The 24,590-nt window shown below is 46.1% G+C and overlaps 1 protein-coding gene across 1 annotated transcript in view; it reads right to left on the bottom strand.

Annotated features, from left to right (window-relative positions):
• Nucleotides 1–6: 6 nt before the first annotated feature.
• SPECC1 (sperm antigen with calponin homology and coiled-coil domains 1) overlaps nucleotides 7–24,590 on the bottom strand; it is a 193,578-nt gene continuing 168,994 nt past the window's right edge. The window contains exons 12-14 of the mRNA XM_077746558.1: nucleotides 16,251–16,367; nucleotides 9,970–10,029; nucleotides 7–719 (exon numbers count right to left, since the gene is read on the bottom strand). Of these exons, the coding sequence (XP_077602684.1) occupies nucleotides 630–719; nucleotides 9,970–10,029; nucleotides 16,251–16,367 (267 nt within the window). The 3' untranslated portion in view covers nucleotides 7–629. The remainder of the gene's footprint in view (nucleotides 720–9,969; nucleotides 10,030–16,250; nucleotides 16,368–24,590) is intronic.

Genomic DNA, 24,590 nt, shown 5'->3' with positions numbered 1-24,590 from the left:
GGGCTTCGCAGCGTGACCGCGTCCCCGCACACGGACGCACTGTCCGCAGGCCGCCCCCCGGGGCCACCGCAGCAGAGCGCCCCGGGGCTGCTCTGTACGTTCGCGTGGCCCGTCTTCCACTCGAAGGCTCCAGTAGGTGACAGCGAGTCTAAATGCGCCATCCAGGTCTAGGTGTTACAACGGTTACCTAGAACGCAAGCGCCAGGTCCCCCAGAAGGCAGGGCTCCAGCGTTTCTCCAGGCTGCTGGAGAGCACGTGTTTGTCTTTTTGGGTTTTGCTGGGTGTTCGTTTTTTGGAGGGGGTGGGTGGTGGCCAAGGGCAAAGTTCTTTCCAAAGGCAAAGGGAAGGAGTTTTAGTGAAGAGAAGGCCGGTGTGGAAGTGCTGTGTGTGGCGGGCTCCACGGCCCACGGGTGAGGTCGCGCCGGTGCATGTGACGGGGAATGTCGTCCCGGGTTCTCGTGGAGGGCGCCTGGGTTACAAGCGGGTGTGCACTGGCACCCAGCTCCGTTTCTTACGTGTGTGCGGGCCCCCTGGGCTGAGCGTTGAGGGTGGTGGGCGCAGCGGGGCCTGGGCAGAGTGACCGGGCGGCGGGTGGCTGCTCTGGGGACCCTCTGGGGACCCTCACGGGTTTACGTCTCGAAGTACTTGTAGATCTGGGCCACGTACTGCATCACGCTCTGCCAGTCGGGCCGGTCGGTGTAGAGCATCTCACTGAGCTCCTGCGGGTAGAAAGGAAGAGGTCATGCGGGGGCACCACAGACCACCTTCCGCAAAGGGGCTCAGACCCAGGGCCGGCGGGTGCTGCCTAGAACCTCCTCCCCCCCCCCCCCCCCACGCATGGACAGAAGGTGTAGGCAGGTTAAAAGAAAAGCATTTTATTCCTAACCAGGAGATACTGTCCCTTTAAAAAAAAAAAAAAACAGCAACATTAGACAGGACTTCCGGCCCCTTTTCATCTTAATAACATGACATTAAAAACAAAAAAACCCAAAAAACCCCCAGCTTTGCAGGGGTGCCTGGGTGGCTCAGTCAGTTTAGCGTCTAACTCGCTGCTCAGGTCATGATCTTACAGTTTCATGAGATGGAGCCCCGTGCTGTGCTGACCGCGCAGAGCCTGCTTGGGATTCTCTCTCCCCCTGTCTCTTTCTCTGCCCCTCCCCTGCTCACTCTCTCTCTCTCAAAATAAATAAACTGAAAAATTTTTTTTTAAAAAGATTTGCAAAGACAAAGTCACCCACAATACCATTATCATAAAACGATTTCCACCTTCCTAAGCCTTATGTGCATGTACTCCTATGTTCTCCACACTTCCACAGAGTGGACATACTACTGTGTGCTCTGTGCTTTTTTACTTAACACTTGCCATGCACAGTCTCACAGGCTGCTGTGCCGCGAGGCTGGCTGTCACGGAGGGAGGGCATACAGTCCACGGAACTGCTGCTCCCCCAATCCACGAGGCATCGAATGCTCCACGTGGAATGTGTTCACTTCTTCAGTTACAGACTCTGTGGCAAGCATCTCTGTGGTCGGAACAGAATTTGTGGCTTGAGATGAATTCCCATGGATGGGATGACCACTAAAGTCTTGAACCAGTTGAGAATGCAACCCGTGTCTTATCAGAATCAGGCTGTCAGACCACTTAATGCTTTTGTCGTTGTTGCTTTTGTTTGTCCCTTTGTGTAATGGGCAGTCACCAAGCAGAGGAGGCCACAAAGTGACAGGCAGGAGGGCTGGGTCAAATGTTCCCAAAAAACATGTCACTAAAGGTATGAAAGCATTCATTCTGGGATTGAATTTGGATTCTCTTGTGGTCACGATGCCGTAGGCAAGGACGCCGATGGAAAGCCAGGGACATAGATGCCGTGGAAAATCAAGGTTGAACTTATTTAGCACATCTGTTCTTGGGCAGTGACAGAACTGAGGTGTGTCACCAGCCATTTATTTTCTGTTTCCACAACACCTAAGTACCTTTGACAATTCTACTTCCTGGTTATGCTACGAAGCCTCTCTCTGGTCATGGGAAAGGAGTGAAAAGGCGGCGAGTGGAACATTCCAGACAGATCTACTGAGAAAGAAAGACAAAATTTTGACAGACTACAAGGATTAAAAGGCTCCTTCTACATAAAATACTGTTGGGGGGGAGGGACTGTGCACAAGACTGGTGCATGAACAGCTAAGCTTCTCACAACAACACAGTTGTTAATACAGCAATAGTGAAAATAAGTGATCAACAATTGAGTGTGACTTGGACACCTGGGTGGCTCAGTCCTTTAGGTGGGTTTGACTGGGTTTCGGCTCAAGTCATGACCTCACAGTTCGTGAGATCAAGCTAGCCCTGTTTTGGGCTCTACACTCACAGTGCAGCCCCCGCTTGGGATTCTCTCTCTCTCTCTCTCTCTCTCTCTGTTCCTCCCTCACTCGTGTTCTCTCTATTTCAAACTAAATAATCTCTAAAAAAAAAAAAAAAGAATTAATTGTGACATTTAGGAGGCAGGGGAGGAGTTCTGACAAAGGAAGTCACACCTACAAACCAAGAGAAATGGCAAACCTCCCTCCCTGTGACGGCGACAAAGTGTCTTCAGTCTCAGGGCACAGGAGCCAGACCAACATGCACAGCTTTACTCAGACTATCCCACAGGCCTGAACCTAACAATAATAACATTAAAAATATTTTGGTACATTGTCAACAGTGCATCTGAACACATCTGGGGAAATAATTTAGCACATTTCAGAAGAAGGGAGTGTTCTGCCTGAACAGAAATCTAAGGAAGCCTGACATGCCTTTGAATCAGTAGCTGAAAACCTTTCAAAATCGAAAACACCAGGCTCAGATGACCTCATTGGCCAATTGTGCCAAATACTTAAGGAAGAAATAATGCCAATTCTATGCATTCCCTTCCAGGAAACAGAAGAGGAGAGAACACTTTCTCACTCATTCTGTGAAGCCAGTGTTGCACTAATACCAAACTAGACAAAGACTTTAACAAGAAAGCTATCAATTTCCGACATGAACACAGACACAAATATCCTGAACAAACATTAGCAAACTAACTCATGATCAAGTGGGGTTCATGTCAGGAATGCAAGGGAGGTTAAACACCCATAAATCAACATTGTTATTATTGCCAGGCTTCATAAGGAAAATCATATGATCACATCAGATTCAGAAAAAGCATTTACATATAAATCTTGAGATATTTGTGGGTTTGGTCCAAGAAAGCAAACACAGCATTAACAAGTCGAATGAATTTTTTGAGTTTCCAGTGCAGATAAGTTATATTTATACTACTGTAGTCTGTTATGTGTGCAGTAACAGATGCCTAAAAAAAAACACTGTACGCTTGACCCTTGCACAAGTTTGAACTGTGTGGATCCACTTATTTGTGGATTTGGGGGCGATAAATACAGCATAGTACTATAAATTTTCTCTTCCTTATGGTTTTCCTGATAACATTTTTTCTTCTACTCCACTTTATGAATAGAGTATGTAACACATAAAACATGCAACATATCTATTTTTGTTTTGTTTTCAAAATATTTGTTAATCACCTGTTTATTTTTATCAGTAAGGCTTCTGGCCAACAGTAGGATGTTGGTAGTGTTTCAAAAGTTTGATAACAGAGATTTTTGACACATGGGGGGTTGGTGCCCCTAACTTCTGTGCTATTCAAAGGTCAACTGTACATACCTCAATTAACAAAATATTTTTATTGCTTAAAAAATGCCAGCTATCACCTACGCCTTCAGCAAGGTATAAATCACTGATCACAGATGACCATCTGAAATATAGTAATAATGAAAAGGCTTGAAATGTTTTGAGAATTACCAAAATGTGACACAGAGACAGGAAGTGAGCAAATGCTTTTGCAAGAATGATGTCAACAGACTTGCCTGACGGCCGGTTGCCACAAACCTCCAATCTGTAAAAAGAATGCAGTCTCTGCGAAGCTCAATAAAGTGAAGCACAAATGAGGTATGCCTGTATACAACATTCAACAAGTATTCACGATAAGAGCACCCCCCCAAAAACCCTAGAAAAGTAGGAGTGTATGTCTTTTACCTAATAAAAGATACAGCGAAAACCCAAAAGCTGACATCATACTAAACGGTGAGAAAGTGAACACTTTCCCAGTAAGATCAGAAGAAAAGAACAAGGCAAAGAAGCCTTCCCTCACCTTTCCTATGTGACATCGTACCAGAAGTTCTAGCTAACGCAGTAAGGCAAGAAAAAGAAACAAAAGGCATACAGATTGGAAAGGCAGGACTAAACTTGTCTTAATATTTGCAGATGACATGATAGTTATGTAGAAAACTCCAAAGAGTCTACCAAAAACCCCACTGGAACTAAAGTACAAGGTTAGCAAGATCTCAGTCAATAGCTTTCCTATGAAGTGCCAGCAACGGACAACTGACATGTGAAGCAAAACCAAACCATTTAAATGGCGCTAAATTTTTTGAAAGGATTTATATGCAGAAAACGTGTTTATAAAACACTATATGCAAAAAACTACAAAACATTTATGAGAGAAATCAAGAAGCTCTAAATAAATGGAGAGTATTCTATGTTCACGGATCGGAAGACTATCCAATCAAAATTCTGGCAGGTTCTTTTTTGGGGGCAGATATTGACAAACTGATTCTAAAATCTGTAAAGCAAAGGAACAAGGACAACCAACGAAATTCTAAAAAGAAGAATAAAGTTGGAAGACTTGACTTCACAATTTATAAAGCTGTATTAAGACTTTTTTTGCATGTAAGCCAATTTGACAGTAAGTTATATTTAAAACAATTAAAAAAATTTTTAATGTTTATGTTTGACAGAGAGAGAGAGAAAGAGAGAGAGATAAACAGAGTGCAGATGGGAGAGGTGCAGAGAGAGAGGGAGACACAGAATCTGAAGCAGGCTCCAAGCTCCAAGCTGTCAGCACAGAGCCCGACGCGGGGCTCGAACTCATGAACCGTGAGATTATAACCTGAGCCGATGTCAGAAGCTTAACCGACTGAGCCACCCAGGTGCCCTTATAAAGCTGTATTAATCAGGAGACTGTGGTATTGGCCAAGTGACAAGACACTTAGATCACGTTATATGTATTTTGCCACAATAAAAATAATTGAAAAGACATGGCTTCCTGCCCTTGGGAGCTCATGGTTTTTGGGGGATGGAAAGAAGTCGTATAATCAGATACATTACAACATAACACAGCACGTGCTGCATAGTACTATGGGTAAATGGTGCTCTAGGAGCCCAAACGGTGGGCACACTGTCCTGGATGGGGGGTCACGGAGCAGGTTAAGACGTGGGCTCTGGAGGCGGCCTGCCTGCTTTGACGCTTGCCTTTGCTATTCACTAACATGTGATCTTTTATGGAACGGCACCTGCTTCAGTGTCCCTCCAGTAAGCAGCATCTGTCTTGCTCCTGAGGACTTCTGAGAGGGTTCAAAGAGTCAACACGTGGAAAATGGGTGGCATATGATAAACGTGAAAAAATAATTCTTCGGGACGCCTGGGTGGCTTAGTCGGTTAAGCGTCCGACTTTCGCTTAGGTCATGATCTCGCGGTTCGTGGGTTCGAGCCCCGCGTCGGGCTCTGTGCTGACTGCCAGCTCAGAGCCTGGAGCCTATTTCAGAGTCTGTATCTCCCTCTCTCTCTGACCCTCCCCTGCTCACGCTGTCTCTCTCTCTCCTAGAAATAAATTAAAAAAAAAAGAAAAGAAAAGAAAAAATAATTCTTCATGCTATTAAACTCAAATGATCCCTGAATATCCTTTATACAGTTTATACCACGGAGCAGGCTCAGTTATGCCAACAGAATCGTTCAGATACCCTCACCAAGTCCTCACCAAGTTGTAGCGACCTCCCTCCTGGCCTCTGTGTGCAGTGACTGTCCAGGTGGCTCACGCGGTGAGCAACACCCTCACAGACTGTGTGACTCGGCGTGAGAGTCTCCCCCTCACCAGGATACAAAACATCAGCCCTCGGAGGAGACACATGCTGGCTGTCTTTCCGGTAATGGTGATGATGGCCCAGGTCCTCTCTTATCTATTCCTCTGTGAGGAGTGGCTCACCCTTGTGATGTGGTGGGTTACACTTCTATCTTACACTGTGGCTGAGAAAGAATGCACTTTTTCCCTCCGATTAATCTTACAATAGACCTTTATCAAAGACTGCTGCCAATTCTGACTGCCTCTACTTTACAAGTGTCATGCGTAATTAAGTATTATTTTTCCATCCACATCAAGATACCGAAGGGCAAATTTAATGATGTAGGAAGTTTCTGTTTTGTTGACAGGCACAAACTAGTTAAATTGCTCGCAAGCATCTCCAAATGCTTCTGAGGTTAATTATTATGCTTGCATCTCCTCACAGACATCTGTACAAAGGCAGCTGTTGGCTCTGACCATTAGTTTGACAAGATAGCCTCATTCACTTCCTGGCTTTCACGAAGTTCTGTAGTAGGTCAGATAAAAAATAGGGGGAAAAGGTTAAATTAAAAAAGAAGCAAATATTAACAGGGACACGACAGAGAAAAACATTCTGTGTGTAATATCAACTTCTAACAAGTTCACATTTTTTGAGTCTTCACATTAATTATCCCTTGTTACTTGTTAGCTGTTTAGAGTTTTCGGAAGATAAATCAGATTCCTGTGACTCCATCTTGGACACACATGTACGTCCCCTCCTTTCTAAATTCTCTAGCCTTCGGTTTATATGATAGGGACATCTGTGTGTGTGTGTGTGACTACATTTTAAACAGTGAATTCAATTTCTTTAATGGCTAAAGTTCTACTTTCTGAGTAAGTTTTGGAGAAATATTTACATTTAGTATCTGGAGAAATATGTTTACATTTCTTTGGAAAATTGTCCATTCTGATTTCAACACACTGACATAACCTTGTTCACAGTACTGAAATTTCTGTGATTGCTGTATTTCGTGTTTTTCATTTCTCAAAACTCCTTTCTTTTTTTTTTTAATTTTTTAAATGTTTTATTTATTTCTAGGAGAGAGAGAGAGAGAGACAGCGTGAGCAGGGGAGGGTCAGAGAGAGAGGGAATCACAAACTCTGAAACAGGCTCCAGGCTCTGAGCTGGCTGTCAGCACAGAGTCCGACGCGGGGCTTGAACCCACCAACTGCGAGATCATGACCTAAGCGAAAGTCGGACGCTTACCCGACTAAGCCACCCAGGCGCCCCTCAAAACTCCTTTCATACTCCGGTGGTTACAGAACTGTGTCTCACTGTTATTTCCACTTGGATTTTCCCCATCACTGATGAGAGTGACCATATTTTTAAATGTTTATTAGACATGCATGAGTTGCCTTTTCTAGCCTTTGATAATTTTCTACTAAGGTGTCTTTTTATTATTGGTTAGTAGAAATTATTTATAGATTTCCTGTCCTCATTTTACTTTTTATGCAGTTCCTTCCGTTATGATGTGTCTAAAGAGGTATTTAGTATTATTCATCTTGTGAGAGATTCATTGAGAATCTGTGGTCTTTCATCATTCTGGAAAAATTTCAGGCACCATTTCTTCAAATATTTTCTCTCCCACTCTTTCTTTCCTCTTCTGGAATTCCCACTGGCCATGGGACTTGGCAATTGTCTGATTTTATCTTCCATTCTCATAAGGTCAGTGACAGACACTATCAGTTGGCTAATCTGATAGTCGTTCCCAACCTCTCTCTCCCTTGTAGGTTTCCAGCTAATGGAGAACATGCACTGTTTACTTTCTCAAATTCCCTTACAGCCGGGGTGGCCACGTAACAGAGCACTGCCAGCGAGCTGCAGGGACTCTGGGAAGACTTTTGATTTCCTTGTCAAAGGGGGAAGATGTGAGGCACTTGCTCTAATCCATCTCACTCCCCTTCCTGCCCTACAGGTGGGAGTGAAGTCTGGAGCTCAGCAGCCATGTTCAGCCACAGAGGACTTGGGGACAATGAGACAACAGATTAAAGATGGTAGAGTGTAGACAAAACAGACTCTGAGGTCCTTGATTGTAACACTGAGTAGTGAACCAATCCTGAAACTGCTTCTGGACTTCTCAGTAAAAAATAAAATTAACATCTTTATGGTTTAAGCAACTGTTAGTTGGGTTTTCCATTTCTTGAATTTGAATACATACTAACTAATAAATCCTATTATAGTTTCCATTTTTTATTAAAAAATTTTTAACATCATTTATTTTTGAGAGAGAGAGAGACAAATCATGAGCGGGGGGGTGGGGCAGAGAAAGAGGGACACACAGAGTCGGAAGCAGGCTCTAGGCTCTGAGCTGTCAGCACAGAGCCTGACACACGGCTCAAACCCACGAACTGTGAGATCATGACCTAAGCCAAAGTCAGACGCTCAACCGACAGCCCCCCAGGCGCTTCAGTATTTTCCATTTTTTAAATCTCTGATTTATGTTCTGGATAACCTCCTTAGTTCTATTTTCCAGTCCCGTAGTTCTCTCTTCTGGTTTATCTAATCAGTTTTTCAACCTGACTGGGGTTTTTTTAATTCCTAATTTTTACTTCTACAAGTTTCATTTGAATCTTTTCCCAAATCTTTTTTTTAATAGTACTATGCTTCTTCCTTATGATTTTTTAAAAAAAATTATTTGAGAGAGAAAGATGAGCAGGGGAGGAGCAGAGAGAAGGAGAGAGAATCCCAAGCAGGCTCTGCATTCTCAGCACGGAGCCCTATGCAGGGCTCAATCTCAGGAACCATGAGATCACGACCTGAGCCGAAATGAAGAGTTGGATGCTTAACCAACTGAGCCACCCAGGCGCCCCCCTCTTTCATCTCTTTAATATGCATAAACATAGTCTTCCATCGTTTCTTTCTTATTGTTTTATTATCCCAAGTTCTGGTAGATCATCTTCTTGTTTGCTGTGTCTACTGACTAGCTCAGTGAGTTCATTTTCTTGAGTGCTTTGTAATTTCGGATTGTGAGCGTATTCTCAGTGGTCGTTATACTAGGCCAGGAGCTTCCTGTCTCACACAGAATAAACTGCAGGGGATTCCTGCAGCACAGATATTATACATTTGGATTGCAAACCTTACTTGGCCCAGTTTTCTTTTCTTATAGATTTTCCTTTTTAAAAAAGAAAAGAAAGGGAAAAAACTCAAGTGGAGACAAGCCTCCTTATAACCTCTCTAGACTGGCAGGCAGAGTTTTTTATTTTCCCTTTCACTGAGAAGCTCATTCCTTTGTGAGCCTTGGTTTTGTGCATGGGTCTCAGTACTGATGTCCTGTTTATGGGAACTCAGAGCCTGGTTTCTTGTTCCTGTGTCCGCATTTAAATAACACCTATACGCATTCGGCACCCATTTCCTGTGAGCCCTCCCCAACACCCCCGAGCCTACAGCTGATGTTGTCACAGTCTCGCTCACGTCTCATGGTTCTGGTTTTCACTTCCCTTTGAATTTATGACATCTGGTGATTTTTTTTTTTTAGACCTCAACTACGGCTTGATAATTTTAAAATTACATTTTATCAGAGTTCGAGAGGGATTTAATGCTAATTCGGGGGCGCCTGGGTGGCTCAGTCAGTTAAGCGTCCAACTTCAGCTCAGGTCATGATCCCACGGTTCGTGGGTTCAAGCCCTGCGTCGGGCTCTGTGCTGACAGCTCAGATCCTGGAGCCTGCTTCAGATTCTGTGTCTCCCTCTCTCTCTGACTCTACACTGCTCACGCTGTCTCTCTTTCTCTCTCTCAGAAATAAATAAAACATTAAAAAAAATTTTTTTAAATGCTAATTCAGTACACTGTGCTTCCAGAAATGACATTTATCCACAATGAATTCTTTGAAAACACTCTAATCATATGTGGTCAGACCAACTGGATATTTTCATGTTAGGGATCATGGGCAACAAATCTTCAGCAAATGGATTTTAATGTCCTGTAAGGGACTGTGTAGTAGACAGCATAAGGTTCTTTCTTCTACAGGTAGAATAAAATATCACCAGGATACAAAATCGGCATACTTACCAGGCTGGGTTTGATGCCTACACTTTCAGCGGCTTCAAATGCCAACAAGAGATTCCTTTTCTAGGTTAAAAAGACAGAGACTAGAATTATCAACTCAAAATAGCTAGCTGTTAAAAATAAAAATAAATAGCTTTTGTTAGAAAAGAGCACTAAATGACGCTCCCATCTAGATTATCTACTATTATAAAACAGTTGGAATTTTATGCCAAATATTCAGACAATAGTTTTGGTATAAGAAAAAAAAGGCTGACAGGTTGTAATTGGTGCTAAAAATGACATTATTGATTGTTTCTATCAAAGGTTACATTCATGTTCGTTCAGTTATTTTTTACTTTGTCACGATTCATGACATACATATTCTCTGGTGTATCAATAGTTGTTTAATTAGGATGCTATGTCATTCCCCCCCGGAATTCTGAAGGCACTGTTCCGCAAATTGTAGCTTCTTTTTGAGACATTTTCTGGCTGTTCTCTGATGTTTCCTCACCTGGATGAACTTAGAGTCACATTAGCATGCCTCCTCCCCCCCATAAATCACTGGAGAATCATTAGGATTATAGTAAAATGCAATGGTGTTAAATATAATCGAGAGAGTAACGTTTCTGTACGTATTCATGTTTTATGTTCCCCAGTAGAATTTTGTGATTGTATGTATTTAGATTTTTAAAAAATTTTATATTTGTGGGGCTCCTGGGTGGCTCAGTCGGTAAAGCGTCTGACTTCGGCTCGGGTCATGATCTCATGGTTCGTGGGTTCGAGCCCCATTTCAGGCTCTGTGCTGACAGCTGGCTCGGAGCCTGGAGCCTGTTTCGGATTCTGTGTCTCCATCTCTCTTTGACCGCCCCCTGCTCATGCTGTCTCTCTCTCTCTCTCAGAAATAAATTACCAAAAAAAACCCAAAAAACAAAAAACACATTTAAAAAATTTTATATTTGTTTCCTTTTTTTGAGACTTATTTTTTTGGAGAGAGCACATGTGTGCATGAGAGGGAGAGATTTTTTTCTTAAGTTTATCTATTTATATCGAGAGAGAGAGAGCGCGCGCTAGTGAGCATGAGTTGAGGAGGAGCAAAGAGAGAGCAGGAGAGAGAATCCCAAGCAGGTTCCTCGCTGTCAGCTTGGGGGCCTAGCATGGGACTTGATCTCACGAACAATGATATCATGACCTGAGTTGAAATCAAGAAGCAGACGCTTAACGAACTGAACTGCTCAGGCGCCCCACATTTGGATTTTCTACATATTTTTATCTGTTTTTCCATTTCCTCATGGCCTCTGCCCTCTGTCCTGGGGTGCACAGCTGCTTCCTGAAGATGGAGGGCTCCGCCCTGACGCTGAAGCAGACTCTCTGCTCGAGGTACCGGGTCACGGAGAACCATTCGGACGAGGCTATTCACATCCTCTCCCAGCCTGTGGTCAAGGCCTGGGAAAGCTGTTGATGTGCAGTCAGCTTGCCCAAGCCGCCAGCCCTCTTCCTCCACAGTAAGGGAAATTAACGGGCAGGAGCTAGAACCCTTATGCCTGATTCCGTAACATTATTCTCTGTTCTGCTGAGGAGGGCTGAAAGCTGGTTCCTGGCTTCCTTTAATTGAGCCCAAACTTGGGGCAGCCATTTCCTATTTTGTGCTAACCTTTATCCTTATTTTAAGGTCTTTTTGGTTAGTTTTGAGGAGAAGGGATTTGTAAGCCCTGTTCACTACCAGTTTTCCAGAAGTCATGGCTTTTGATATATGATGCCAAATTGTTTTCTAGAAAATGACATGGAGTGGGGGAGGCTGGCTGGCTTAGTTGGTAGATCATGTGATTCTTCATCTCAGGGTTGTGACTTCCAGCCCCACAATGGGCGTGGAGCCTAGCACATGACATGACATGCTAAAACAAAATGCTCCACCAGTTTTCAGTTCCAGTGACAGTGTTAAGTGTCCACTTACATAGACTATTATGACCAAGCTGCATAGATTATTATGACCAAGCACCGTTATCTAATTCTCTTTCATCACAACACTGTTACTGTGAGACGGCCACGTAGGGGGAGCAGCAGAGAGTGTGCCCAGGGCAGAAGCCAGGAAGGGCCTCCCTGGGCCTAGCTCTGCCCACACAGGCCAGAGACCGTCCAGACCCAGGACAGTAAGCCCCAGGTAGAGATCTCCGTCACTGGCCCCACTGACAGGGCGTCTCACCTGAAACAGGACTGCAGAAAGCACCCCAAGTCCAAAATTTCTCCTCTCACGTTACTGTTTTGTTTCAGACACTGGCATGAAAATGCTCCCTTCTGTCACTTCTGTCACCTGAGTCTGCGTCGCCTACGCGGAAGTGTCACAGGCTGACACTCTGAAAAGAACGTGTCACTCGTAGCTCTTTAATGTCTCAGAAGACAGCCTTGTCAGAAATTCCCTATTTAAAACTGACGTCAGATGTCCATGGTATCATCATTCCATCTAGAAGGGGGTGGGGACAGATTCACGCTGTCTGGACTTCCTGGGCTCTCATTAACCCCACAGTCCCGCAGGCTTCCACAATGTGACCTGGGTGCCCCCTGACCACAGCATCCTAGATTAAGGGGGAGAAATTTGACCCTATGTGGAGAAAATCCCCATCCCTGTACCACAAGGAAGATAGGAAGTGAGTAAACTGTGGCGTCTGGCTGTTTCCAAATCTGCAGCAGGTCACCGGACAGCTGGCCGTGGCCACGTGGGCATCACGGACATTCGGAGCGAGACAATACGGTTTCATAAGGAAGCAATGCTCACGATTCAAGTGTGAAGGCAAATGCTTCTAGGGTCCTTCTTCTCCAACAGCTGTGTAGCGACTTAGGACAAAGAGCCCAGATATGTTTTGCATGACAGCAGACAGCCAGTCCGCATTTTCGGGAAGATTCCTGTTTTAGGTGGTGAGTTCCTAAGTGCTCAGACTCCTATTTACTGTAGCTCTAGTGAGGGCCTCTGATTATTGTGAGTTGTGTTATGCCCCCTCTTTACTCAATTATCTTCATCATATGACAGGGAAAAGGCAGAGACTGAAAAGTGAAGAGGGAGGGAAGAGAATGGACGTGGAGGTCACTGCTGGATGTGAGCGGCACGATCAAAGGCGGCGTGGCCCCTGTGCTGCCCGGGCCCGTCTCCTCTCTGACTGCATCATCCTCATTCCCTTTGGTGGTTCATGCTCGACCTAGACAACAGGCACTGGTCCTCGAGGCTGTCAGCCTTTTCTCTCTGCCTCTATGATACCGGGACTTCTAGTAAGAAACATGTATTTGCTCTTTGTCCCCAGTTCCTGGCACAGAGCTCCTAAAACCCTTATTTCCTACAGAAGAGCCAGAGGGGCATCTGTTGCTATGATCTTTGGTTTTTGTCCTCAGTTCCAGAAATGGCTTCAGGACAATCAAGTTGAAATAGATGTCTTTTGTTACTCATAACAAATGCCTTCCAACCACACTCGAGTTTATGCTAAAGAGGTGATTTTTCCCCAACCCCCAGATCACCTAAGGATGTCCTAGCAACCAGCCACGTGAGCACAGGGATGAACTGTTGGTCCCACATACCCCTGACCCCAACCTCAGGGAGAGGAGACAGACTGGATGTTGAGTTCAATCACAGATGGCCAGTGATTTAATCCACTGAGCCTATGTCATGAAGCTCCCACAAAACTTGAAAGGGTGGGATTCAGAAAGCACCTGGTTGGTGAATCCATCTATGTGCTGGGAGGGTGGTGCACCCCAAAGTCCAAGGCGACAGAAGCTCCTGTGTTCGGGACCCTTCTGAACCCCACCCTAAGGGTCTCCTCATCTGACTGGTGTTAGTGTCCTTCAATATCCTTTGTAATAAACCGGTAACCTAGTAAGTTCTGTGAGCCAGTCTAGCAAATTAACTAAACCCAAGGAAGGGGTCACAGGGACCTCTGACTTACAGTCGATCAATTAGAAGCACAGGTCACAATCTGGAGTTGTGACTGGGGTTTGAGGTTGGGGGGAGGCAGTCGCGGGGCCTGAGCCCTTAACCTTGGGACCCGATGCTCTCCCCAGGTGGACAGCGTCAGAATGGAGTTACGCTTTGGGACACCCAGCTGCCACCGCCTAATTGCTTGGTGTGGGAAACCCCCACATCTGTTTACATAAGCATCCGAAGTGAAACTCTGGCCGGACAGGAGATAACACAGGAGGGTGTCTCTCATTCGAGTCTCCCTGAGGACCTAGGACTGAGGCGATCTCCGCGCTCATGGCTTTAAACACCATCTATACCTGCCGTTTGACACAGTCATCATGCTCGACATGAGGCTGTTTCAATTCAATGCAATTAAAATGAAAACTCCTGTTTTCCAGTCATTTAAAGCCACATTCCATTAACAGCCCAGTTGGCTGGTGGCTACCGTACCGGACAGCACACATGTAGAACATTTCCATCACTTCTGTCCAGTCAGGCAGCACTTACCTGCTGACGGATGACTCTGGAACTCTTGAATCCAGCTCTGATCTCCCCTCCACACTCCACATTTGGTATCCAACTGCCTGCCTGGTGTTGCAAACTGCATACTTCATGAACACTTCTGACTTAATATGATTAAAAACAGAACACTTTCTTTGTTTCCCAAATGTTTAATAGTCCTGTCCGGCCTGCTTCACAGACTATAAACAAAGCACCACGCATACATTTTATGTCTTGAAATTTGTATACACTCTGTGATGGTTAATTTTATGTATCCACTTGGCTAGGTCATGGTACCAGATATTTGGCCAACCATTATTCCAGATGTTTCTGTGGTGGTATTTTAAAAATGAGGTTAACATTTAAATCAGCAGACTTTGGGTAAAGCAAAGGACCCACCATAGTGTGGGTGGGCCTTACCCAATCAGCTGAAGGTCTTACCAGAAAAAGACTTCTCTCCCTTCAAAGAAGAGAGACTTCTGCTAGCAAATTGCCTTCAGATTCACACTGTAGCATTCAACTTTCTTGTACACACACACACACACACACACACACACAAACACACACACACACACTATTAGTTCTGTTTCCCTGGAGAACTCTAACACACACTCTAAAAAAAATCACAGTCTGTTCAATTATTATCACCATCAGTGTCATGACCATTCCTTGGGCTTTATGTAAGTCCAAGTGTGGGATGATCAAAACAGAACTTTCCAGCATTTCTATTCCTCCACCCCCATCTAAAAAATGGTCTGTCAGGCTAGACACGTGGGGCCATCTCTTTTTCCTCTTGTCCTCCCCCACAACCAATCAGTTACTAAGTCCAGCTGATTCTATATCTAAGACCGACTTTGAATCTTTCTAGATCTTTCTGTTCACAACTCCACTGCCCCAGCTGCAGCTACTGCCACAGTGTGGGGTTTCTCTGTAGCGCTTCTGCAGTTTCTTTATAGAGTCACTTGTTGTAGGTCTACTCACTTGTGGACTGCCTCTCTACTTCAGAGGGCAAAGAACAGGTCTACATTGTTTACTGTTGTCTTTGCTTCTGTGCATGACGCTTGGCAAGAAATACGTACTGAGAGAATGAGTGCAGGGCCCAGAACAGCATTTGCCGAAGTACACTCTGGGGAATATGGCTTTGTAGAATGTTCTAGGTCAGGATTTGGCAAGCTATCGCCCGTGGACCAAATCTGGCCTGCAGCCTGTTTTTGTCAGTAAAGTTTTATTGGAATGCAGCATGCCCTTGCATTTCATCTACGGCTGCTCGGACACTACTGTGGTAGGTGAGTAGCTGCAACAGAGATCTGTGGACCCATCATATCTACCATCTGGCCCTTAACAGGAGTTTGCCAACTCTTGTTATAGGTAATTAAATGGAAAACAATTCTGTGGCTCTCATTTTTGCAGGGTTAAACAGAGTCACACGGGTTTCTTTAACGAAGGGCTTCTTGAAGTCCTCACCATGCTAATGAGCTCTGAGAAAGTGACATAATATACAGTTTCCCAAGCTTATGTGAGACAGGAAATCTTCGGGGGTGCTTTCTGGTTCTCTGGAAAAGACTTTGAAAATGCTGGCCAGGGTCCTGAGACCCTGAAGATGAAATTTCATCAGGGCTTTCTCTTAAAAAATGGGTGATGGGGACTTCTCGGCAGCCACAGCAAACTGGTCTTCGTGGCCTTTGTCTAGTTAGTGGGGGAAGCTGAGAAGTATTTACTGAGGGTGGGATCCTAGAGCTGCGTCATACACTAGGTAGTTAGCTATGCCTGGAGTCAATATCCTGATTTCCGTCTGGACTCTCACTGGGATGAGCCGGTATGACGGGACTGCCTGTAACCAGGGGTGACCGGGCAGGTGACTTACTTTCTCCTGGCTGTTCAGCTCCTGATATGGGATGTGGGCAGGCAGGTAGGTGTGGAGCAGAGCACAGAAGGCCAAGCCATCACTCCAGCTGCTGCTGAAATTGGTGATATCGATGTTCTGCAGGGAAAAGCAACACTATTAGTCTCCAAACTGTGCAAAGTTGGAGAACGTGGATGAGGCTGTGCGAAGATAGGTATCCGCCTCTGGGATGCAGGAAGGCAAGGTAAGAAACCACCCAGGACTCCGGAAGGTCCATTAATTTGGGGACCAGAAATGGCCTGGTGTCTCGCCCAAATCCATTCACAGAGTAGCATGAAAAAGAAAAAGCCTTCTGAGCTCAAAACCCTGGGGAATTTCTGCTCAGAGACATCTTATTCTCAAATTAGCCCACTCAGTTGGCTGTGGATGCCCCCCGGCATTTCCCAGATTTATTTGGTCAAGGAGGAATCATCACCACCATCATCATCATGATGTACGACCCCAATTAACAACAGGCAGACCAAGACAAAACAGGATCTTAAAAATCTATATGGCTGGTCTCGTGGCTTATTCCTGCTAACCCCCTCTTCTCCCCACAATGCGAAGGGCTTGTCAGGGGGAGAAAACCCTTTATGCTCAACAGCAGCCTTGTTAGAACACCAGATCCCCAAGAATTATGAGGTTTCCCCTCTGGAAGAGGCTGGAGCCCCAGTAGCTCCTTGGTAAAGAGTGATCGGGAATCTGGGATCTGACTTTATACGGCTCGGCTCCTGGGCAGGTCCCCCGGCCCCGACAGCCCTGGGACACGTCCACCTCTTAGAGCCTCACACCTGTTACCCACCCGCCTCTTTCTCCCTGACCAGGCTCCACACTAACAGGGCTTTTCTTCTCTGGATTCCCGAAGCTCATCCCGAACGAAACGAAACGTCAGATTCTAAAGCCCGCTAACTTCCTCAACGCCTTGTTTGATCTAGTGGCTGCTTAAATGCTGAAAAAGCCCAGGACAGGGGGCCCTGCAAGGAGTGCAGACGAGTACGCATCCAGGGCCTTGCTGAGTGTTAGGTCTGGGTTCTGAGCACTTGAAGCGCAATAAGAAAGAGGACTTGAGCAGGGGTGGGGCTCCTTCCTGCCGCCGGGGCCTGGGGACGCCACGGAAGTCCTCCTCCTCCCCCGGAACACCCCATCCCTGGAAGCGGGAAGCCAGCACGGTCAGCAAAGTGGGCAAAGGTGAACAGATGGCCAAGAGGCGGCTTTCCCTCCGCCCAGACCACACGCAAACGGGCAGCAGCGCACTCTGACTGCCCCGGAGGCTACGCGGGGCATCTGCACCACCAGCAGCACTTCAACAGGAGAGGAAGGGCAAAGAGGGACAAGGCAGGAAGGTGAATTGCAGTAGGGGAGGGGACTTCATGGAATGCTTCCTCAAGTGTGCGTCAAAGAAGCTTCCAAGAACACGTGGGCGGACATGTGTAATAAAATACAATGTAACAGTTCCCATGCGGTTTCCTGGGGGGTTTGGAAGCAAATGGCTTTTATCATTTCGTCTGAGCATTCTATCTAGATTTTCCCAGCATCAGTTCGAGCAAGCTCGGCTTTTGGGGATGACATAGGTCAAATGCCTCATCTTACAGCCAGGGCACTGGGACCGGAGGAGATGGTGTCGCACGTCAGACGCAGGGTTTACCCGGATGGCAGTGCTCCAGCAGGCCAAGTCACCATCCTCTCCCCGGCCCCCCATGGCCCTTTCTATCAAACCTCTTCTGGCTTCTAGCCAGAGTCCAGGGTGACCCAGGCAGACCTGAGAACCTCCCGCCGAAGCACAGGCTTTCAGGAACGTCGGATTCTCCAGTCTGCTTTGCAGGTACATTTATGTGGGGAAGGACAGCTGGCTGAGAGCAACCCATGACGATAATAATGGCTCTCTGTCCTGGTTTTCATGACTCAGGCACAACCAAATGGAAAGAGCGGCCACGCATCGGTGTCGCACACAAGTCAGAATGCCCCGTCCCAGTTTCCAGGCTGGATGTGCAACAGCTGATTGCTTGGAGTTTTGGCTTCAGAAAGTCTCTCAGGAGACCCTGGAGCTGCTTGATGGGGCCTGGATGCTGCTTCAGGAATGGGAAACACTGGATTTTATATTTTCTCAAGAGGTCTGTATGTTTAAAATAAAAAAAAAAGGAGGAGGACACGGCCGGGGGGCCATGACCTGGCCGGTTCACTCCAAGCTCAGGCGCTCGGACAGGAAGCTGTGCGCATCGGCCCTGGGAAGTGGAAACACGGGGCCGGGCCGGGCAGCGCCAGCATCAGGGAAACCAGGCGCCCCAGCTCCTGTCAGCACGAGCCCCCTTCCTTTCCTTGGCCCGAAGAGGTCGTCTGGGACCCCATCTCCAAACCCATCTCTCACGGTAGTGCTCTCTCTGAAAGGCGATGTTCCATATACCCTCATTTTCTGGGAAAAGAAACTGAGGCTGTAAGAAGTGGTGTTTCGGTCAGAAAGGCCACATTTGAACTAGAAAGCCAACCGTTCAATGGTCAAGATGGGAGTCCCTTACCCAGGAGCCCCGTTGGGCACAAAGCTCCCCAGATGGGGGTGGTGAGGGTGGTAACATCGATTGTCCACGATGGGCCAGTTCCTGGGCATCTGCTCATTTAATTCCCAGAACAGCTACACGTGGCAGGGAGTGCTGTACCCCATACCCCACTGCGCAGATGAGGAAACTGAGGCAGGAAGAAGTATCTCTGGGGCCAGAGCCAGGGCCAGACTCCAGTTCCGGGTCTGTGGTCATGCCTTGCTGCACTTCCTTCCTTCTTTCTCCCACCTTCTCTGCCTTCCTTTCTTCACCAATTTTCTTGGTGCCTAAAGCATTTAAGATTTGATAAATCTTTCATTTCCTAAAATGTGAAAACATTTGGCACACTTATCTCTTGTGCCATTTTGTGTGTGTGTGTGTGTGATAAAAAATGTCAGTTTCCTGCATCTGCACGACCTTCAGAGGCGTTGTGAGAGGCCCAATAGAGCGGAAGGAGCAACACCGTCATCTCGTCTCATGGAACCGAGATGGCAACTGGTAGTTTAGTTAACCGGTGCCATGTAAGAACAGTTTTCGATCTAGAAATACAAACAAGCAACAGACTGAGACTAAAATCTGGTGAGATCACACCAGGGTTGAAAAAAGATCCATTGAGACAACCTCAGGGGAGCTCAGAGAGCCCGGATGCTTCCAGCCGGACCACAGCAGGCAGGTCTCTCCGGAAACGGGGAACACGCTGTAGAGCAGACCCTGGTGCTTCAGCAGCAAGACCACTCTGACACCATATAAGTGTCTTTAAAAAGATACGGAACTATGCAAATTCCAAAGTGTAGTCAAGTTATCGAATCCAACGTCCAGGTCAGAAGATGCTTCTCTTTCATGTAACCCACACCTGCCATGTTTGAGACTCTGAGCTATTCTGACACTGGCAGACGGAAGACAACCAGGTATGATCGGTAGCACTACACTCATTCCAAGAACATGACTGTCAGGTAAAAACTTGACCCTTCTCAGGGTAAAGGGGAACGACCTCAACTCCAGTGCCGAGTGTCATCTGAAATCGTAATTCTTTGTTTTTAAAATTTTTTACGTTTATTTATTTTTGAGACAGACAGACAGAGAGCACAAGCAATGGAGGGACAGAGAGAAAGGGAGACAGAATCTGAAGTAGGCTCCAGGCTCTGAGCTGTCAGCACAGAGCCTGACACAGGGCTTGAACTCACAAACCGTGAGATCATGACCTGAGCCGAAGTCAGACGCCTAACCGACCAGCCACCTAGGCGCCCCTGAAATCGGAACTCTATTTGAATGAGAGTATTGACAATTCCCAACTCAGCGCAACTGGTGGAACAATTAAGAACAAGTGTACATTTATGATGCCTCGTGTAAGATGATGTAGAGCACCGCACAAATCTCAAGGGTTGCTATCGCCATCGTTGCTCACTGAGTTGTAGTTTGGGAAGCTCTGCGATATGTTTTAGTGAGTGGGGAGTTAGCTGGTGCGCTGTGCCACGCTTCGACAGTGCTCATGCTTTTCACGTGGAGGGCAGCTAGGCAGGGTGTGTGGGTCCCAGGGAAACGGGTTAAGACACAGAACTGTTGCAGGAACCAGGGATGGAGGACACAGCAGCCACAGGAGGAAGATGGACAGGACCCAAGCACTGGGTGACAGGCAGAAGGACAACAGCCTATTGGGCGTGGCTGGCTGGCCAATCCTGAGAAGCCCAGGAACCAAGCAAGGACTGATTCCAGGTTCTACCCCTAAATGGGGAGGGGGGTGTGAATATGAAAAGCCTATTTTTGGTTAGGGAGGATCAGGATTGGCTTGGCCCGGTGGGGTGGAGGAGGTTGGGGGATGGAATGGTGGGAGCTGATTCTTGCTGAGCTGGTGCTCAATGCCCACAGATGAACCTCTAACTTAGGACAAAAACCAAGGATAATAATACAAATACACCAGGAGGTGTTGGTTAATACGGTCTCTTCCTCTTTCCAATCATCATTCAGCTGAATTCCTAGGGGTTCCTCAAAAGAATAACTAAGAGGAAAAACAGAAAGCAATCAACAAGGCATTTTAAAAATAACCAGGTATACCGTCCATCACTTTCTTTGCCATTTATTCCTGAAAAAAATTGACTAGGATGATTGTTATCCTTGACCGGAAGTCAGCAACAGGAAGAGAGTATACAGAGGATTCTGGGGTGCTGGCACTGCTGTGTTTCTGGACCTGGATGCTGATTATACGGGTGTCTTCATGCAAGTTCATCACACTGTATGCTTGTACGTTCTAGCTCAGTAAAAAAGTGGGGGGGGGCGAGGGAGGAAGACTGACTCTGATCATCTTCAGGAACTGACTTGTGGCTGTTAAAAAGGAAGCACGCTTTCTGGATTTTATCTACTGTAAGATTTACCGGGGTGGCGGGGGGAAGCAAAGCAACAACCGAAAGAAACATGCTAATTATCTCTCCAGGGAAAATGGTTAATTACAAGGTGCAAATTAACTTTCTCTGGGATATAAATACCTTAGAGATATTTCTGAGTAGAAGAGAATTCCGGGGAAAGGAAATCTCAGACATAGACAGAGACAGAAAGATAGGAAGAGATATAGATGGATATAGATATAAAAAGTAGCAATCCAAACATCTCCAAGATAAGTTTCTATGAACGCTCAGAAGAAAATTTTGTAAGATACACAATTTTGTCCTCGGAACAGCAAAAGTCATTTGAGAAAAGTGAATACACTGGAGAGTATTTACATGAGAATACCCAAGACGACTCCGATGGCTGAGACTCTAGACAAAGTTCTATGTGCAGGCAGCACTCCTAAATTACACAGTGGGACAAAATCCAACCATCTACAGCATTTGCTTCTAGAAGGTTCCTGTCATTTGCCTTGTGTTGCCTGGCAACGCCAACGTTTGGCTAAAACATCCACCACCAGAGAGAGAAGCTGTGGAGCACACCCTGTGCTGGACTCCGCCGGGGCCACGGCCCGACCCCATTCCCACCGCTCCCGACTCTCTTCGGAGGCTCTCTAGGTTCCTCCGGGAGACTTCTACGAATGGGGCGACTCTGTGTGCACCGAACAGAAAAGTTTTAAAAAAGGTAAAAAGACAAAAACCCGCAAGGCTTTCAGGAAGACGGCAGAATAGAATCCTGGGTGTGCACCTCCCTCTGAAAACAGCCTGAAAACCGACAGAACAGCCCTTCCACAGCTCAAGATGAAAGAAAAAGCCACAGTGAGAAGGGGGGAGGGGCAGAGACACTGTTGGGAACCAAACCCCCCACCTGCAGTGACCCACAAGCGGGAGGGCTGTCACAGGTACGGAGGTCCTCTCTGGGGGGTGGGGGGATCAAGCCCCACATCTGGTACCCCCCTGCCCCATAAGATGAGCCCCCATAACATCCGGCTCTGAAACTCAGTGGGACTTAAATCTGGGAGCCCGACGGCTAGAGGAAATGGAGGCTCCACTCTTAAGGGGTCGGTGCGCTGTTCCCACTGGACTGGAGACCCAGCACAGAGGCAGCAGTTTGAAAAGCACCTGGGTTATAGTGGAAGGGGGTTTATGAATTTTAAAAGTGTTTGCCAGAAGAGCAGATGTGTAGGAACTTCCTCTGGTAATGGAGGTGTGTTCTGGCCCTCCTTCGGCCTAGCTGGCCCCGGGGGAGGGGCAGCCAGCTCTGATACTCGCCATCTACTATGCAAGCACTGCTCGCCCCGTCCTGCGTTCCCCTGCAGACCCATACACCCAAGTGGTGCCTATATACATACATACATACATATATGTATATATACATATATAAAATGAAACAAATATATATAATGAAACAAATGAGAGTAAGTTAAGAAACCTCTGTGACAACATTAAGCATACTAATACCTGCCTTACAGGGGTCCTAGAAGAAGAAAGAAAGGGTCGGACAACATATTTGAAGAAAAAACAGCTGCAAACTTCCCTAACCTGGGGAAGGAAATGGACATCCAGGTCCCGGAATCACAGAGCGCCCCCCAAAAGATGAACCCAAGAAGTTCACACCAAGACACATAATAATGAAAACGGCAACAGCTAAATTTAAAGAAAAGGAGAATCGTGAGGCAGCAGGAAAAAAAACAGTAACATACGGGAAAAATCCCATTCTGTAATTGGAATCAGGCTGGAAGGGAGAGGCAGGACATATTCAAAGTGCTGAAAGAAAAAAAAACAAAAACCCTATGACCAAGGATTCTCTACCTGCAAAGTTATCATTCAGAAGTGAGGGGGGGAGAGAGCTTCCCAGACAAAACAGGCTAAGGAGTTCATTACCACTAAAGCAGCCTTACACAAAATGTTACATGGACTTCTTGAAGCAGAAAAGAAGGTTATACCTAACTGGAAGTAAGAAAATTATGAAAGTGAAACGTATCTGTTCAAAACCCCCCCAACCCTGCCCCAAGCCACACTTCTACAGACAAACTCAGAGGAGTGTGCACTTGGCCCTAACTCTTTGTTCTTCTAGGTCACGGCGCCCTCCATTCTCGGAAAGTAGACCCCCAACTACAAAACATATTCCGTTCTAGCCTGACCACAACCCACATCACAGATGAGCCCCAGACAGAGCCCCTCGAGACACCTGCCACCTCCTGTTCTACCTGGCCAAGGGCCGACCCCTTCCCTACACGTGTACCCCCATGGGTGCAGCTACAACCACCTCACATTCTTAAGAAAAGTGTTGGGGTGCCTGGGTGGCTCAGGCGGTTAAGCGTCCAACTCTTGACTTCAGCTCAGGTCATGATCTCATGGTCCCCCTGAGTCGGGCTCTGAGCTGACAGCTTGGAGCCTGCTTAGGATTCTCTCTCTCCCCCTCTCTCCCTGGCCCTCTCCTGCTCGCAGTCTCTCTCTCTTTCTCTCTCTCTCTCAAAATAAATAAACATTAAAAAAAATACCAAGAGCGTTTTTCACAGAACTAGAATAATCTGAAAATTTGTAGGAACCACAAAAGACCCTGGATAGCCAACGTTATCTTGAGAAAGAAGAACAAGGATGGGGATATCACAATCCCGGATTTCTAGATATACTATAAACCTGTAGTAATCAAACAGTACGGTACAGGCACCAAAGTAGGCATGTAGATCAATGGAAGAGAATAAAGAGCCCAGAAATAAACCCACGCTTATATGGTCAGTCTACAACAAAGAAGGTGAGAATATACAATCAGGAAAAGATAGTCTGTTCAATAAACAGTGCTGGAAAACCTGGAGAGCTACATGCAAAAGAATGAAACTGGACAACTTTCTTATACCATACACAACGATAAACTCAAAACGGATTAAAGACCTAAATAAAAGACTTGAGACCATTAAACCCCTAAAAGAAAATAGGCAATAAACTCTTCAACATCAGACTTGGCAATATTTTTTTGCATCTATCTACTCAGGGAAGGGCAACAAAAGCAAAAACAATAAACAATGGGACTGCATCAAACTAAAAAGTTTTTGCAGTGCCGGAAATCATGAACAAAATGAAGAGGCAGCCTACTGACTGGGAGAGGATATTTGCAAACGACATATCTGATAAGGGGTTAATATCCAAAGTATACAAAGAACTCCTATAACTCAACACCAAAACAAAATAAAACAAAATGGCAATCAATCCAATTAAAAAATGGGCAGAGGGCCTGAATGGGAATTTTTCGAAAGAAGCCACAAAACCATACAGATGGTCCATAGATACATGAAAAGATGCTCAACATCACTCATCATCAGGGAAATGCAAATCAAAACCAGTGAGAGAGCACCTCATACCAGTCAGAGTGGCTGGTATCAAAAAGGCAAGAAATAACAGGCATTAGCAAG

This window comes from Crocuta crocuta, unplaced genomic scaffold (assembly GCF_008692635.1).
Source record: "Crocuta crocuta isolate KB4526 unplaced genomic scaffold, BGI_CrCroc_1.0 scaffold139, whole genome shotgun sequence".
Taxonomy (NCBI): domain Eukaryota; kingdom Metazoa; phylum Chordata; class Mammalia; order Carnivora; family Hyaenidae; genus Crocuta; species Crocuta crocuta.
Note: the sequence above shows the minus strand (reverse complement) of the source record. Positions and strands in the feature narration are given on the sequence as shown.